The following is a 19,194-nucleotide window of genomic DNA, read 5'->3' on the forward strand; positions in this document are numbered from 1 at the left end:
AAAATCAGGTGGGTCAGGAAACATTTAGATTGATAGTGGGTGCTGAGATGTCACTACCACCTGAACTCATGTCCATTTAGTCGATGCATGTGTGTGTGTGTGTGTGTGTGTGTGTGTGCGTGTGTGTGTGTGATGACAGAAGAAGTGAGCTGGGCTGCAGCATGGACGTGAACATCCCTCTCCTGTTGCTCCTCTTGCTCGTGGCCTGGCTCACTCAAAACGCTCATAGTTCCTGGTTTGTCTAACCCGAGGCACCATGTCAATAAGCAGCCTGTGACAGCAGAAATTTTCTTATGAACAATTCATGAAGCAAATTCATCCATTCATTTTTTTTTTTAAAGAATAGCTTATAAAGACCTCTCTCATTTGAACCTGCAAAGCACTGGAAAGGCTCAGATACCCATGCATGTTTTAACCAGCAATGCAACAATGCAGTACTTGTACTTATCATGCATGTAGTTGTTTGTTTGTTTGTGTGTGTGTGTGTGTGTGTGTGTGTGTTCATGCACGTGTCTATGTGTGGTGTGTGTGTGTGAGTGTGCGTGTGTCTAAGAGAGAGATAGAGAGAGAGAGAGAGAGAGAGAGAAACACAGTCTTTTTGTGTGTCTTACTTTACTCCGTAAGCAAGAATGATGAGGCCGATCAAGACACCGGTGGTGCCATCGAGGTACCAGACAGTGGGGTGATGTCGATACACCTCTGCACTGATGAGAATGGAGAAGCCCATGATTCCTCCTACCATGGAATTAAAACCTATGGCAAAAGTAAAAATAGAAAAAGACATTTCACATAACATTCAGTTCAATTAACTTTGTGCAATATACCTCCATTCATCCTTGCCATCCATCCCTCACAGAATGTTAATTTGATAGATATTTCTTGAGAAGCTATTGCTATTAGAGAAAATCATTAGAGAAGACTGTATCATTTATAATAACAGATAAGATCATTGATGGAATCTCTTTGACATAAGCTGATTCCATCAAGAAAAAATGATGCAAGTGCTTAAGCAGTCAGCAAGTCATACAAACAAAAGAAAATGATACATGGTTTCCTAACCATCTATATACATTCGCAAACTTTTTCAAGAAAGCCCTGTCCTAGCACTCTTCCTTTATGTTAGGACATGCTGACTGACAGAAAAGTCACACCTGATAAATGAGTGAAGGGTTAAAGCTAAGAGTTTCTGTTTGGTGTGTCCCCAAGGTTGGACTTAAAGAACATCTTTCTAGGTCATTTTGTTGCTAAGTCTGCTGACCCTAATGGAACTATAAGATTTCCAGTTTAGCATAATGTTAGTTTGTGACATGAATAATGATCAGTTTTGTGCTCAATTTAATGAGCAAGGTGTAAGTGGGATATTAAAAGACAGGAAGAGGGGTGGGGGGTAGGAACAGTTGGCAGCAGTGAGTTACATAATAAGCACTTGCTTTACTTCAGGAAAAATAGTTCCATTCTTTTTTGCTTCTCTTTCAAGGCTGAAAAAGTAAAAATTTCACCTTGCCTAGCTTGCCGTTCTCCTTGAAACCAGTGTCCTTCAGTGGTGTGCACAAAGGCACCTCCACAGAAAGTGCTGGAATACTGCACTACCGCACTAAAATGCTGTATGTTTGACTGGCAGTGTGGCTATGTTTTTGCCCTTTAACTAAAAGAGCATATTTTATTTCTTTCAAATTCTGTTCTGTAACTCGAAAGACGTGCATGACAGTTAAGCATGCTTCAACGTAAACATGTTCTTCTCATTTATAGGTAGCTAAAGAAAACACGATAAAACGCCGGCTTTAAACCACTCCCCAGAAAAGACGTCTTGAAACATTGTCAGGCACACAGTGAAGACAAAAGCCATAACAATAATATGACTGATATGAGCTATGCTTGGCCCACAGGGTGAATAGCTGACTAAATAAAAGCCAGGAGCTCTCATAACACAATTCTATAGAATGACATTGATGAAAGTTTCTCTCTCTTCTGAAAAAAAAAAAACAATTCTTTATCATTTATCAAGTAAATCTAAGGGCTTTTCATGGTCATCCACACCCACATGCTCTCATACTCACTCTTGGACCTTATTTTAAATATCTCCACTCTATTCTGCTGCATAGCAGCTGTTATGAAACCACTTCCTCAGTATCAGATGAGGACCTGAATCTAAAGCCATTAGATGCTCATTTTATTACCCTGAAGACGATCATACGTCTTGAGGGTAATAATCTGTGGGACGGAGAAAAGATATGGTGGAAAGGCTATCGTTTAAGAACTAGGGAACTTGGTGCAGTTTGCTGGAGCTCTGCGGGTAATACAGGCATGTAATATGAACTGATGTGTGTTGAAATGATAGCCTTTGGCATGACATTAATTACCATCATTCATTTTGTTTCTTGCTTTTGCATTGCAACTGTGCAGCTACATCCACTTACCTACTGGCTCAAGAGGGAAAAAAAGGGATGTACATAAGGATGTACAGAAGTGTGAGTACAGTGTACAGTGGATGTACAGTGCAGTGAGTGTATGTGTGTACGTCTGTATGCATGTGTGTGTGTGTGTGTGTCTGGGTGGATGGGTATAATACACACCGTCAGTGATGAGGGCTCTGCTGGTCAACACTCTCCCAAGCATGAACTTAACCACAGCCAAAATGACACACATGAGCCCACTTACGATGGACACACTGAAGAGGAAGTCATCCTGGGAGAGGCAGAGAATGAGGAGAAAAGAAGAGAGTAAGACAGATGGAAGAGGTAGCAGAAGTAAATAACAGTGAGGGGTAATAAAGAGACTAAGTACATGGAGGATAAAGCATTCTGTAGAGGACAGTGGTCCTCAGTGGTCTCATTAATATTGTATGCAAGATTTGTGAGCAGGCAGGAGCTGGAGTATCCTCACAAGGTCAGGAGATTTAGACTGTCCAGCTTATAAAGGATGCGATTTGCAATACTATGGTCTGCTAGAATAACAATAGTTGGTGGACTAGCAGTGCTTTGTAATGTTTTACAAATCACTCTTAATCTGGGTCATTCACAACTTCAGATCATAAATTAAGCTTGTTTGTCAGACAAATGACAGAACTGTAATCTGATCATTAATTGCCTCATTTTTATGAAAATTCATTCCTATGGCAAAGAGACATTATAGACATGTCTATGACACATTATTGTCAGACCTTTTCTTCATGTGCAAGACTTTTATTTATAGTTAAATTATTAAATTCATTTATAGTCTACCAGTATTATTACTGTTTCCTGAAACCTGCATCCTATTGTGAAGCTATTGTGTCAAGGCACAGTCCATTTAGAGAAACTCAAATGACAGCTCGGTGTGCAGGAAGACCTTTACAAAGGTATGAATGCAGAGTACTGAGAACCCCACGAACATCTCAAACACCCACTGCTCCACTGTCTTTATTCATAGCTTCTGAAGCAATATCTATCCATTCATCTATCTATCTGTCTATCTATCTGTCTGTCTGTCTGTCTGTCTGTCTGTCCATCTATCTATCTATCTATCTATCGATCTATCTATCTATCTATCTATCTATCTATCTATCGCAATACAAGGCGAGAAGGTAGATGAACTTTTATGTCATCTATAGCTATCCAACTCAGCTTCTAATGGTTAACAATGAATTGTTTCCTTATATTTGATTTCCCTATTTTTATGCCATGTTTCCTAGTCTGGATCCAGATGCAGAGACATTTTCCCATTAAACAACAAATATACAATCTATATTGTGTTTTCAGTACAACTCTGAGTTGACATCTGCTATTCATTCTAGGGACAATCAACAGGCCTGATGCTGTAAGTCCTTCACTATTCCAAGGAGTTTCATCAAAAATTGCATATAATATGTCAGAATAACATATAAATTTAAAAAAAAAAAGAAGAAAGAAAGAAAGAAAGAAAGAAAGAAAGAAAGAAACATCGTTGTATAAAAGTCTTTCAGTTTGTCAGATTTTTCCATATGGAAAATGTCCCATCAATTTCGAATCAATCAGCATGTTGAACCTCAGTATTTTTTTCAAGTGCTAGTCCAAATGAGGTTGAGAAAATTGAGTAGTTTGTCCTCCTACTCTCCTGCCCTCTCCTGGTTCAAATTAAAGTGTTGGGGTACACTCCCACACAGCAGCTGAGAAACCAATTTCCCTCCTCCTTCAATTTTAATCAGAGTGGCTCTGGCAACTCCATACAGCAGGACTCAGAACTTGATCCTGTTCCTCTGCCTCCCAATAGACAACCTTGACCTCTGGCCTGGTGCACGAGTTGAGATGCTCAATCTATCTGAGTTTAAACAGACCACTGTAACTTCGTGCAGCACGAGTCGCGCTGCAGGCACCGTCTGAATCTTCGTCTGGTTCATTTATTAATCCCGTCAATTTGATGAATTGTCTGGGATGGCGGTTCAATAGAGATGCCTTTGGGAATCCTGTTCTAGGCCAGACGGCAGTGGTGGAAAGGCCAAAGGACAAGATTTACAGAAAAGTGTCGAGGCACAGAAAAGGTGTATTGATGTTGATCAAAAGGAAAGATTAAAGGTATTGTTGCTGTCTAAAAAATTTTTTGGTCACTCAGTCTCAGACAAATGAAGCGAGCATAAGGTGTGAGAAAGCTATCATTAAGACTGTTAAATCCAACTTCAAAGTGTTGGACTATATGTTATTTTTACTTGTCATCCTCTGCTGTATTTTACTATTGTAACGAGCTCGTCTCCTCCCCCGCCGACTTCAGCCATTCAGCCGTCAGCGTCGCTGTTTTTCTAATCACTGGTCTCTTCACGCATCTCCCTCACCTGTCTTCACTTTCTGTCATTCACTCCCCTATTTAAACCTCTCTGTTTAATAGCTCTCCACGAAGTCTACACATGCTGTACGTGTATTCCCGAGCTTCCCCTAGATACGAACCTGATTTGTTTGTTTCGATTTCTAATTCTACCTGTTTGCATCTTGTTTGTTTGCTACACAAGGTTTTGTTAGTTATTTACTTATTTCAGTAGCATGGTTGCTTTGCTGCTTCCGCCTGTTCTGGTTTGTGTTTTCTGGTTTGTTAATAAATTCTGCCACTCCGCACTTGCGTCCTGCCATTTGGTGATTCTGTGACAACTATCTATTATGACAGTACAGCATAAGAACAGCCATGAACTGAAAACCTATGATCGAGCATGTATGATCAAGACGAATGACTGTATAACATTTAAATATGACAGGAAAATCCATTGATGGGTGACAACATGACAACAGAAGTGTGGAATTCCGTACTACGTGTGTGATCTGCAACACATCTTATACCTACAGAGAAAATCCACAGGCTACGGAACCCTAAAACATTAAAATTTCTGCCACAACTATCATACAGCTCTCAATGAGATCCAAGTTTTATTGCATAAACCTTAAAACACATTCATGCCATGTATAGCCGCTTCATCTTCGAGCCAAGTAAACTACAGAATTTCTGAACCCAGTGATAGATAAATAATTTGAACAACATACCTGTCTTGCTCAACCAAATCTGTATTCAGTATGCAGAGGACTCTGAGAGTGAATTAACATTTCATAGGCCCATGAGATGAAGGGAAGGAAAGAGAGAAAGCACTGCTGACATGTTTGCCAGCCTCAAAAAAGATGTGAAATACTATGGCTATTTTTAGACTGTTATTTGCACACCTCTGAAAACAAAACGAGAGAAGTCTTCCTAGGCTTCCATTGAACCAGTCATTCTACTGAACAAGCTAGTCCCACTGGCTTGAGAATAAGGTAATTGTAAGGTAAAGGTAAAATATTTTGTTCTAGGTTGTTACTCCCCTCCACTTCTCCCCTTATTTCTCCCTCCTACTTCTTTTTAACTAAGCTTCATTCAAGCCTATTTTATCCTCTCTTGTTTCACTTGTCTTCTTCTTTTGTCTTCCCTAGTTCCTTTTTTTTCTTTATTTGTGTCTATCCCTACAAACAGAATTAGAGGCTGCAAACCAGGCTGTGTTTTGCATTAAGGGCCCAAGGCTGTAATGTACAACTAATTGGTTATCTTCAAAATATTGCGTCTCACAGCAGCTGTATGACTTCTGGTTGCTATGAAACAGAGGTAAGGATTCAGAGAACCGGGTCTATAGTGATATGATGATTGTAAATATCTGGGAGGGCTGGAAGTCAATTAGTACTGTGAATTTTAGACGTTAAAGAAACAACACATAGGCCATTCATTATCCAAGCTAAATAATTATTCACGATGAACCTTTCTAACCGATCTCAAGAAGAAGACAAAATATTGACATGCACCCGCAAACAACAACATTCAACACGTAAGTCAAAACATGTTTGTTCAAAAGCTGTATGAAATTTCAGTATCACATTATGTGAAATGACGCAAAACTACTGTTCCCCAGTCCTAGCCCCAACCCCCTCTGTGACCACAAAATGAGCAGTGAAAAAGGAAAAATAGCGTTCTCCAAAGAACAGGGTACAGAGTGGCAACTTTGTCCACTGTTGATGCTATCCCACAAATTGTGTGATATACTGAAGCTTGCTCACAAGTCAATATTTAATATCGGCCACATGCACACTGTGTAGTGGAAGAATAAAAGGGTGGATCTGTCGGATGACAATAAGTGGCTGTTTGGCTACTTTAGTTCCCATCTCTTCCAATCACAATCAGTCACAACATGTCTTTTATGCAATCACATATGTCCCACAAAATCAAATCTCACTTCAGATCCAATCAGAGCTACATTAGAATGCCGAATCTTAAGGGGTTCAGTGTCTTGCTAAATTAATGAAACACAACACAAGCAAACCTCTTGGAGACTTAAAATGAGGTGTTATCTAGCAAGTTTAAGAAAAAAAAAAAAACATAATGACAGAGCACGGCTTAGAACTGAATCCAAAAAAATCCTTATAAGTGGTAAGATATTCTTGGAACAGCAGAGGTTTGAAACTAAGCCCAGTGATTTGCTTGCATTTCCTACACCAATGTTAACTAGCTGATGGGTAGGTGTTTTAAACGGTGCGTATATGGGGCTCAGCCACCTTCAGCATACTTGAATTTCCCCACACACAACTTTACACGACAAACACGCTAAGTACTGTAACAAATAAAAGTTGTCTTCACTTACTACTTCAGGCAGAAGCTTAGTGGCCAAATCATGGATGGCCTTTCCAAGAATACACATGGATGACAAGATGAACACAACCCCCAAAATCACACAGGCTCTGTGGATAGAGAAAAGAGAAGAGAAGTGACGCAGAGTAAAACATAGTGCTCCAGCTTCATTAATGGCTTTGTGCTTGGATTGTATTTAGCTTCACTTGTAAATTGCTTTGGATAAAAGTGTTTGCTCAGTGAATAAATGTAAATGTAACTGTAACTTCAAAAGGTTTTTTTTCCAGGCAGTTATTTTGCCATTTTTGCCATTCACCCACACTTCAACCATAAACACAGATCAATCTTTTGTCCTATCAGTACTTGATTGAAAATGTCCGAGTAATCTAAAACAAAGTCCTGAGTGCAAAACACTATATGTTGCAGTTGTTCATGAGCTGTCAGCTTGCCATCACTCATTCTTGGTAGAGGTATACCAAGCATTTTGTTTACAGAAACAAATTCTGCAGCTCTACCCTAAACTATTAAAGGTATCCTAGCAACCCCGAAGCTAGGTTACACAATGAAACCGAGGTAATAATGAGAGGATCCAAAAAGATGCAGCTGCATAAATGAGAGGGCTCTGATGCTTACCTGAAGCCATCTGTACAATGAGGGGCACTTCCACACAGAATTTAAAATAGTTGCAGTGCCGTAGGTAGTGTGGGTATTACAGGTCTACATTTGCATCCATACCATATAGAATATGTGGGATAATCTTTGAATGCATCGTGAGAAGTATGAGCTTTGGTCTAAAGACAAAGAAATCTACAAAAAGGGACACCTTGATTACTCACAGCTAATTCTGTAAAAAAAAAAAATTGGGATTGATACGCAGTTCAGATTATTTTCACATTTTCGGCTGTAATTCCCAGTAGATATGGATGGTTTAGCAGCTTCATTAGTTTGCATAGCGTTCTATTGAACAAGTCTAGGATGCATTAACAACATCATAACTTATTGCTCAATAGCCTTTGGCCCCTTTAAAATGTAGGTTTATTCACACGGCATAAGTAAAGTTCAGCACTAGAGACTGAGCTGGAGTTCTTTTCTTTCTTCTTACCCCTGCTGCATCTACATTAATCTTCCCATGCCTGACACATCAGCTAAAGAGAAATTAGATTGTCTTGGCACCCCTCCGTTCACACTGCACCCCTCCCCCTAACCCTCTTGCAAGCCTGTGCAAGCACAAGATGGATGTATTACTATCAGCTGAACAGCTTTATCAATGTAACACGCCTGGGATGGCAAGTGATGTATTATCATGTTAGTGCTAAGAAGGCAAAGAATGCGATAGCAGCTGAACATAGATATGTAGGATACGTATGACAGAACCAAGATATGTTGGATGTGTCTGGGAATAAGCCTATCACAAACATTCCCTTGATGAACAGTGCATCCACAGAGGAAATCTACAGTCTAGTGATATTCTATTCTGTTCTACACACTGATGTGGAAATAGGCAAACCTCACTGAATGTGTTTATGTAGATGGATTTAAAAATTAAGTTATACGATAAACCTTTTTTTATAAGGTTCATAAAATGAGCCATACAGTGTCTAAAGCCGCAGTATCTGAGCTAATGGTAGCATGTCAAAGAGAAGCTTGCCAAGGAAACTTTTTGGTGGCAGCAAGTCATTATTAAAGTCCCACTATTAAGTTCCAGAAATCTCAAGTCACTCTCACATCTCCCTGTTTCATCTATCAAAGTGGCCACATCACTTAATGAGGAAAATACCTCTTGAATCTACATCAGCCGCAATATGTTCCAACTTACTATACCAAATTAAACCTAAATGCTTTTAAAATGACAGAGAAACATGCAACATCGCTGACTGGAGATTTCTAGGTAGTTACCAGCTTTTACAAACCAGTGGCTTTGCTGAGAGTGTCTGAAGGGCTTTTCACAATGAACTTAGCCCAGGGCTAAAGCATTCTCACAACCCTCTTAACCCCAGGCTAAGTGAGCTGTTAGCCCCAGGCTAAGAAAGCTTTCACACTGGCACAATCCTGCGCATTCCAAAGTGGGCTAACCCCAACTTTAGCCAAGGGCTTTCTGGCCCCGCTCCAGAGCAGGTTAGCCCCGAGTTTGTGGGGTTATCCCCTGAAATTCTACTAAACACAGGGCTAGAAGGTGCCAGTGTGAAACAGGGTTAAGTAAACAATGCTAGTCACGCATCATTCTGGAATGTAAACATTAGTCACGCCCAGGGCTAGTAGAAGCGCAGTGTGAATTGTATAGCCCTGGGCTTAGGTTAAAAAATGACAGAACAAATATAATCAATAAAAAGAGCCAACTAAACCTGTAGAGCTGCATTCACAGTGTTTTGTCCAATGACAGAAGCAGCTGTCGCTAAGTAACTTGGAACAGGTCCTTAAAACTGAACTGACAAACTTAAAAGAGTTGGAGATGCCCTCTCTAAATCTTCAATAAATCAAAGCAGAAACCAACAAAATATTTACATTTTACATAAGTTTTTGGTTTTATTTGAGGGACATGTAAAATCTTGACTGTTACACACTCACATGTATTCTCTGTGTGCAGAATGCACAGCCGCAGCATTGCTGTAGCGCCACAACACAATAATGGAGGAAAGAACGTCTAATGTAGCATCAAACTGAAAGGCAAGAGTCACACATTATACAGGTAAACAGTTACCCTATGGACAAGCATAATAAAATCAACATAGCTGAAAATATTGTGTTACACAAAAAATGATCAAGCAAAGCTCTTATGTATTAAGAACACTAGACAATCTCCAAGTTATTAGAACTATATTTGAAAACCAGAAGGAAAATATAAACTCATTAGTCCTTTTAAGAGAGTCATTAGTGTATAAGTAATAATGGATAATTAAATGATAGACATTAATTTTCTCAAATACTTAGCCAAAGTCAAAGCAATCAGTACCATTTATGAGTATCAAAGAGCTTTTAAATATAAACTGCCTCTGTTCCTTTAAGAAATTTATTTCTCAAAGAATCACACATTCAAACACCCTTGCCTGAGAATAATAAATTAATTTAATTATACTTAACAGTAAAATCTCCAATCTGCTGTAACATTAATGTAAAACTGAACCATTTCACATGCATCTATGTTGCAAAGACAACCTTCCTCCATTGACAGTTAATGAATTATCACTGATATCAGTAACAAACAGGGAGCGTACTTACAGCAAACCCAAAGGCTGATGCACTGTGTCTCATAAAGGAAACGGCTGGAGAGAGAGAAAGAGATGGGAGGGAGACAGAGACAGAGAGACACAGAGACAGAGAGACACACAGACAGAGAGAGAGACACACAGACAGCGAGAGAGACACACACAGACAGAGAGAGAGACACACAGACAGAGAGAGAGAGAAAGAGATGGGAGGGAGACAGAGACAGAGAGACACACAGACAGAGAGAGAGACACACAGACAGAGAGAGAGAGAAAGAGATGGGAGGGAGACAGAGACAGAGAGACACACAGACAGAGAGAGAGACACACACAGACAGAGAGAGAGAGACACACAGACAGAGAGAGACACACACACACAGACAGAGAGAGAGAGAAAGAGATGGGAGGGAGACAGAGACAGAGAGACACACAGACAGAGAGAGAGAGAAAGAGATGGGAGGGAGACAGAGACAGAGAGACACACAGACAGAGAGAGAGAGAAAGAGATGGGAGGGAGACAGAGACAGAGAGACACACAGACAGAGAGAGAGGGAGAGAGAAACTTAAATTCCTGATTGCACATCATTCCACAGCAGCTAAGATATTGATATAATATCATGTAGTGAGAATAAATGGCAGGAAACTAAAACAGAGAAAAGAGCAAATTAATTAATTGTCATTCATCAGACCATTATTTGGACACAAACAACTACGTGAATGTGACTTAAGCACTTCCATCCTGACATAAACTCCTCCCCCCACCCAAATAAAATAGAATCTGAGCAGAGAGCAAGAGCTGCCCAAGTGGCAATCCACTCAGCCAAGGATGAACTAATTGTTTATCAGTGCTGGTAAAGCTGCTGAAAAGACTAGTGGTAACAGAACACTTTGTGTGCTGTCAGCGGAAAAAAAGATTTTTTACTCTGGCTCTGATAGATCTTGATGGTGCCATTTACAGAACAGGGGGAAATGACATCAGGATAGCTCACTGAGAGACAGCACTGATGCTATATGATATGATGTACCCCCGACAGTAGGCTGTCATGGTTAACTTTGTCATGTGTTGCCAATCAAGATTTTATGAGAGGTTTTTTTTTTTTTTTTTTTTCCCCCACAGTCTCTATTGTGAAGTAGCAAACCATATCAAATAAAAAGTGATAATTGCACTTTAAATTGGAAATAAGTTTTTTGTCTATAATGGGATATGAGAATCTACCAATCTGCTGAACTAATTCAACATTCCTGAACCCCCACCTGGAATTTGAAACCAGTCGCACTCCAATTTCTTGTGAAAAGCCCACAAATTCAAGAATGTTTTTACAATAGACAATGTAACACCATGACGAGAAGGAAAACTGGCATACCATTTTAAATGGATGCCATCCATTTCCTGTTCTCTGAGCACACAACTAGATTTTGAAGTGTGGAAGACACACCTTCCAAACATTTTTCTTAGAAATCACCTGAGAAACAGTCAGCTGTCAAGCCTTGACAGTTAATGGTCTCCTAACAGTGGGATTGCTACATGTTTCTTCTTATGATGCCTCATGACACATAAGAGACTTGCTGCTCCATTGATCTTTGAACTGTAGAGATCAGTCCCCTGTGGCAACAGACTCACTGGACGCTGTATGTGCCTCTTAAACAGCTCATGCTGCTCCATCTCAACCTTTATTGTTATCAACCAAAACACACTCTGGATCTGATGTTACATAAGTGTACTATCGACTACAGTATCTATGTACAAGTGCTACCATATACTAATGTGACAACTTGTTTATGGGACCACCCAATGCGTTGATATCATTATAATTTTAAATTCTCTTGTGGCTCATCAACTGTCTAATAACTAATTTCTATACGCTGATGTATGCATATATACTTTGCTTTGGATGCTGTGCATAGCGGCAAGGATACCGTGAAAATAAGCTGAGAAATAGTAATTACTTCAATTAAACTCCATAATCTGGTTGATGAAGTGAAATGTATTAGCTCATTCATTTTCATTTACACATGACCCATGGGCACCAACATACAGTGGAGTAATAATTATAATGAGTCTATATGTCAAAAAGGATGAACTTCCCCATCAAGTGACAGTGTGTCAATACCAAGGTGCAAAATTAAACAATTTCTCCCAGTAAACCTTTTTTAATGATTATATTGTTTAAAAGTATTTTCTTTTCTCAGAAAATGAGTGCATGGCACCATACAGCACACCACAAACCATCAAGTGAAAAACTATTTATACAGTGTCATTCATATCAATAATTTGTTCTTGTCTGGTTGTTTCATAACACTATGACTCATTCATGCTTGATTCATTGTAAAAAGGAGCATAGCCTCATTCCTCATTCTAGAATAACATGAATGCATATCTGGGAGAACAAAATGGAGGGTCAAAATTGGGCAGGGGGTCCGTAACAACCCCCCCCCCTTCTCTCTTTGCTGCTTTCTCTTGGGAGACAGCTGGTGTGCTGTCTGGTGAACTGTCAGTATACAAAGCCAATGCTGCACTTCACTGCATTGTGTCAGCATGCAACATTTGGCATGAGTTCTCTAGTGACTCACCAAAGGAGTCTAAAAGCCAGGGGGTAGAATCTGTGCAAGGCCTCATTGCAGAATTATAAAATTTCACATTCCCAAAGCAGTTGGAATGTACATTGACATACAAAAAACAGGTGGCACAATTAGACTTAGAATTACATTGCACTGTAAATATGGACCAAATAGCTTTAATTGAAGACATTAAAACATCAGCTATAATTCATTAAGCTAGACACGTATCCCAAAATGTGTGAGAGTTCTAATGATCAATACACTGTGATGGAATAGAGGCATTGTCACTGCACCTCCTTGCACCTTCACAACATGCATTGACTCTGCACCTCTTTGAATCTCAGCATCTCACTTGCAGGTCCAAGAAATTGGTAGGGGAGTCCCCAACAAAGAATTCTATGTTTAACAAATCAGAGATCAATATCTTATTTATTAGTTACTATAATGGCCTGAAACAATTGGATTTCAACCCCCATTTCAAACACTTCTCTGATAGAAATTGAATGACACTTTACCTGTGCTTGCCTCTCTGCTCAGACTGCACAGCGCAAACATGAGCTTTGAAACAGAAGCTCCTAGCTACAGTGCCTGGTGTATACAGCTGATACTGACTTCAAAACGAACATATGGCGAAACCTGATATTTACGTCACAATGTTCTTTTCATAAATATCGCTCATATGATTTTTTTGTAAAGTTAGAATGTTGCTGTCCCTAACTCTAACACGAACTTTAATCATTTGTAGCTTTTTTCATACAACATCTATGACATTGTACTCAAAAGTGAGAGCCTAGACTAGAGAAAAATAGTCACCAATGGACCACTGACAGGAACAGGAGCTGCAACCACTTAATGTATGACTGTTTTTCACAATAATACATTGAATATTGAAATTTATTTTCATGTGTTAATATGTGATGTCTGTTTAATGAGTTTGACATGGATAGGTTCTTTCTACACTTGAGCTTCTGATCTGATCTTGAGTTTGTCATAATCATTTTCTAAAAGTTAACATGTTATCTATAAGATTTGCTGTACATCAAAGACTCCTTTTCGGGCGTACGAAGGGGAGATGTTACCGGTGTGGAGGGAGCGCTCTTAAAAAGTGGGTCACTTTAATCTGACATGTGTGACTACCCACATTCCAGAGTTTTGTCCATAGGGGGACAAAACGTAAGGGAGTAGAGGCATCAGATCATTTGCCTGTTAAGATCTGCGGGCTTTGTGATTTTAGTTTTTAATCATAACTGTTGAGTGCAACACTAAAAATCATAGGAGGAAGGCCAGCTACAAACGTGACACAAATTTGAAAAAAAAAAGAAAAAGAAAAAACAATTCTGGTCTGTCTTCACAGAAGCAACTCTGTTTACGGTCTACATCTATGACTAATGACACAACATGCGTGGCAGGGCGTGCAAGGACAGGTGACGTCCTTTACGGGGCAAATCTGGAATTACAAGGCAGGGGCTAGATAATGAAAATGAGTCAGATGAGAAGAGAGTGGAGATGTGGTGGGAAAGTTGGCACTATCTCTGAACATCACATCCCATCACTCATGGACTATCAAAATTTCAGCGTGAAAGTCACTATCGCCTCAGCCTGCATCTGTGACGGTATTGTTTGAAACGCTTTCTTTGCTCTCTATCCAACGTTCCATGTACAATTTGTTGGACTCACACGTTTAACCAGAGCAGATCACACGTATGTCCTTAAAACAGCCCCCTAATTAAACTAATGTTCAAGAGAAAATAAATATTAAATTCACATTTCCATTTAACTACAGTCAGAGATATAACCTTAGCTCCACTTGCCATAACTGTCAGTTAGACTGCATTAGACAAAGAATGGTAAGCTATAAAATGATGTCAGCTAGTAAAAAGCACTCAAGAAAAACATAACAAAGTGATAGCAGGTTGTTTTTTTTGTTTTTTTTTATGTCCAAGTGCCCAGAATACCCAGACTGGCTGTCACGTCAAACCTGGCACTGAGTCTTCTCTAAGTCTTTTTCATTGTGGATGTGGGCTTACACATATCAGCTATGTCTTGCACAATATCTCAGCATTCAGTAAATTGAGCTGAGCTCCAACCAATTTTCATTCACAGATTTATTTATTTATATACTTGTTATTGTCTATATGCCTTTGGGGTACACAAGCAACTCTTCTTGCTAACATCATCAGCTGAATATTTTGCCCATGAGTAATGTTTCAAACTTTATATGCAGCAGTGTGAACTGTAGTGAAATTTATGTGAAACACATTGGAATTTCCATTCGAGCACCTAAAATCTGTCAGTCTCTCTCCTATTGCTAACATTGGCATCTCTTAACTTGTCGCTGACTTTTTACTTTCTAATCTCTTTTTTGTGTTAAGCCTTGTCTCTTATAACATATAGTCCTGCATCATCTCTCAAAGTCAAACAAATAACAAGGTGGTGAAGAACATAAAATAGCTTTCAGCACATTAAGCCTCCAGAAGTCATTTCTGAGCCTCATTTATTCACCAGCACGGCTCTTGGAGTGTCTGACTGACACATCTAATACATATATATATATATATATATATATATATATATATTTATTTATTTATTTACTTTTTATTTTATTTTTTTCCTCAGTGGTTGGGGACATTTTTCACCCTTTTACTGCAACTCTTCTCCGAGATTCACAGGTTCCAGTCATTCCTTAGGCCTCTAGGCATAACAACGGAGAATGTATTCATACAAGGCTTGAAAATATGAGGCTTAGACTCACATGTCTTTGCCCCCGTGATGGGCTTTTCATGCATGAAAATGACCTGATTACCAATGAGTTATACAAGAGCTGGGAAAAGTCCAAGGTCCTGACTGTTGTCTAACTCTGGGAGTTCAGAGGCCACTAGGAGTCATCTTCAGCAAACCAGGTGCATTTGTCTATAGGAAGCAAACCTGATTTAGACAAGGCTAATGAGACAAAGTCAAACATTGGATGTTATCCAAATACAGTATACTGTACTCTATACAGTTTGTGTGTGCATTTATACTCTAGCACATCAAAACCATCATGGATGAACTGAAGTATGTTTTACATGTAATAAAATGGTTAAAAATGTATAAAATCAGTATTTAAATAGTAATGATAAAAAATTCAGCATCGCCATTGCCTCCACAATTTTTGATTGTTTTTACCATATTTTTTACAGTGCATGAAAAACTACTTTTGCACATGTAAAATTAGAAAGATTTCCTTGAAAAAACAGAATATGTTTGTATTTTGTAATAACTGACAAAACCCATTAAATAGCAGGAAAGTGTCAAATTACAGTTCAATACTGTATTTTACATGTCAGTATTTTAATAAATTTCACTTTGTATTTTCCTGTAAAAATACTTTTTCTAATAGTGCAGGCTTCAGAGAAATCCCCACTTATTATCAGTGGACAGACATCAGCTCTGGCAGGAACCCATGAGATCCCTCACTCACATCTAATATTAAAGGATATGTAATTATACTTCCACTTCCTTGAGGGCACGGCTTGATATCCATAACATGGAAGAATCAAATCACCAAGGACAGTAATGAGGTGGCAGTTGTGTCACCAGGTTTATTAAGGAAGAAATGATCAGTGGGGATGATCCCATCAACAAACTGAGTATGGAATTTAAAGAGAATTCCCTATCACTGTGAACTCAGATAGGTAATGACCCAAGACTCCTGTCTCAGTCCACACAAAGCCTTGTGTGTCAGTGGAGGAGAGAGACAAGTGGAGGTAGCAGAGCTGTCATTCATTTATAAAAGGCTATGTGATGCAAACTGTGGTAGTAGACAGCGGTTTCCTTGACAGGTAAAGTGGAACTTGTAACGATAACATTTGTTACAAAAGCTTGTCAAACAAACACTTGTCAAGCATGCCGAGTGTGCATGTGGGATGTGTGCCTCTGTCTGAAGGTGACAAACAGAAAGAGAGAGCGAGAGAGAGAGAGAGAGAGAGAGAGAGAGAAAGAGAAGTCCATGGTCGTAACTGCTGAGAATTGCTTATTAAATGAGTTTTGTGACTGAATTAAAAAAAAAAAAGTTCTGGAGCAGCCGTAGCAGGACGCAGACCATTCCCAGATTTGTCTTCTGTAACCACTTCTAGCAGACACAACAGCTTCTAGCGACCATACTCTATGATTTTTTACTGGAATAAGAATCCTACTGGACACCCACACCAGATATCCTGATCACAAACCCCTCCTAAATATTATCCTCTCCATGTGGGGTTAGAGGAAGAAAAGGGGAGCATCTGCCACAGCTCTCCCCTTCTCTGCTGCAATATGTTTTGTTTAATAATTCAGGACCTACAGCACTAGGCTATTCCAACTGAGTGCTTCCACCCCCCCCACCCCCATTCGCATGGCCAACCAAATAGAAATTTCCCCATCTGTCTAAACCGAAGCTCTCTCCTGAGTTGCCTCTGGCATCGATTTAGGAAAATCGATCAATTACAGACAGTGGTAAAAGGGGAAATGCAGCATCAGGATTACCATGGCACTGCTCAAGTCAGGCCTGGTCTAACCCTATAGACAGATGGGTGCAGCAACACAAGTGAATGAGGAATCCTAGGATATTTCCATTTTTAATGTAAGTGTGAGAGATCAGTGCTGGCTCTCACATCTGCATTTTTCAGTATCAGCAGCTGTTTTGGTCTTTGAAATAGTACAGATCCCTCCCACAATGTATTACAATGAAAAAGAAAAATCCATTGTTTCTACCCCCTAATTAATCCTGCAGTGAACACCTCATCCTATAGTATTAGTTGGACATATCCCAAAAGATGCCATTTGTGCTCAGCTACATCAGATCAGGGCTTTAAGCTGTAAAGATGATGCTGTAATCCTTTTCAAAGGCATATTTGCATTACTGAGGGTTTTTGTTGGCACAATCAACAGAGTCCAAATGAGATGATTTCCATTTCTACTGAGACATCCAATATAGGCATCCAGAGAAGTGAGAATTAATTGGAATGAAATCAGGACAAATGAACGCTGAAAATTCACCACTTATGTTTATCACTGGTCCGTGTTTGTGAGTTGATGCAAACTTATTTTATCAACTGCACCATTTTCCAGGGAAAAGTCAAAGATCCATTAAGGACCAAATATGAAATGTACTCCATAAATAACCCTGACCTCAGAAGGTACTGCATTTAGAGGTATAAAGTTCATACACTGATGACCATAGAGGCTAGCAACATCTTCACATGACAAGGTAATGCAGTTGAACAAGTTACAAACTGCATAGTGTAATAGTTGATGCAAGATTTTATTTTTTTGTCAGTCCTTTCATATTTGAAAGTCTTTGCTATTTATACACACTAAACACACTGCTAATCTATACATATCCACAAATGTGCACACACAGAGACAGGCACACATAAACAAACAAACAGACACACACAGACACACACACACAAACAAACATACACGCAACACAGAGGGAGAGAGAGAGAGGGCGAGAGAGAGAGAGAGAGGGTGCGTCTTTGTGCCTCCTTGAGAAAGTAAATAAAATTTCCCTTGTGTGCGCTTGAAAATCTTTCGGGAATTTTATACATAAAGCTGCTGGACGCGATTGCCTTACTAATATCACAAAGCCATAAAATGCTGGATGTATTTTAAAGAAAACATTCTGAAAGTGAGGATATAAGGCATGGACCTGGAGCCAAAGGCTTTTAATAGACTGGTAATATTACATATATTTCAGTTCATAGTGACAAGAAAACTGGTGCCTGTGAATAAAGTTTTGTGATTATTTCCCACAAATTCTTATTTTCTCCAATTAAAGAGAAGAATTGTTTTCATAGCATTGCCTGTTCTATGCTTTCGTTGAGTTTTAATGACCAGTCTGGAGAATATATCCTCCTCATAAAAGGAGCCTATGGCTATGTTTTGCTAGGAGAATGAAGCCATAGGGCTCTTCCGTTAGGAGGTTTACTACTTACTCTGAGTTTTCACTAAACCCGCTTTCTGGAATACCCCACTGTTCCAGGACCCAGTCCCCAAAACTCGGTATGTTGGCATCCCTAATCTGGGTTGATATATTGAGGACACATAACCAATATACACAGTTCAGCTCAGCTCTTAGGGGCCCCTTGAGACCAGATCTCTAGCCAGTATAGAGAACACAGCAGATTTTCTCTGGCTGTGCCAGTCTTCAGATCAGGCCCAACCCCTTCCTGGTGTTAGATGTTTGAACAGACACAAGCCTCAAATGATTTGGCTGTTGTGGATTAAATAAATCTGCTACAGTCCATATACACGTACTACTGTGTTCACCTACATATCAATATGATTACAATGCAGTATATTTACTGTTCTTCTTTTTATATGTCTA

General features: G+C 39.3%; 1 protein-coding gene across 1 annotated transcript in view; it reads right to left on the reverse strand.

Moving 5' to 3' along the window:
- Positions 1 to 210: 210 nt before the first annotated feature.
- The window catches only part of tmem163a (transmembrane protein 163a), a 40,912-nt gene continuing 21,928 nt past the window's right edge, over positions 211 to 19,194 (reverse strand). Inside the window, exons 3-8 of the mRNA XM_030787198.1 lie at positions 10,300 to 10,343; positions 9,649 to 9,740; positions 7,097 to 7,193; positions 2,574 to 2,685; positions 612 to 753; positions 211 to 271 (exon numbers count right to left, since the gene is read on the reverse strand). Of these exons, the coding sequence (XP_030643058.1) occupies positions 211 to 271; positions 612 to 753; positions 2,574 to 2,685; positions 7,097 to 7,193; positions 9,649 to 9,740; positions 10,300 to 10,343 (548 nt within the window). The remainder of the gene's footprint in view (positions 272 to 611; positions 754 to 2,573; positions 2,686 to 7,096; positions 7,194 to 9,648; positions 9,741 to 10,299; positions 10,344 to 19,194) is intronic.

Source organism: Chanos chanos, chromosome 10, assembly GCF_902362185.1.
Source record: "Chanos chanos chromosome 10, fChaCha1.1, whole genome shotgun sequence".
NCBI lineage: Eukaryota > Metazoa > Chordata > Actinopteri > Gonorynchiformes > Chanidae > Chanos > Chanos chanos.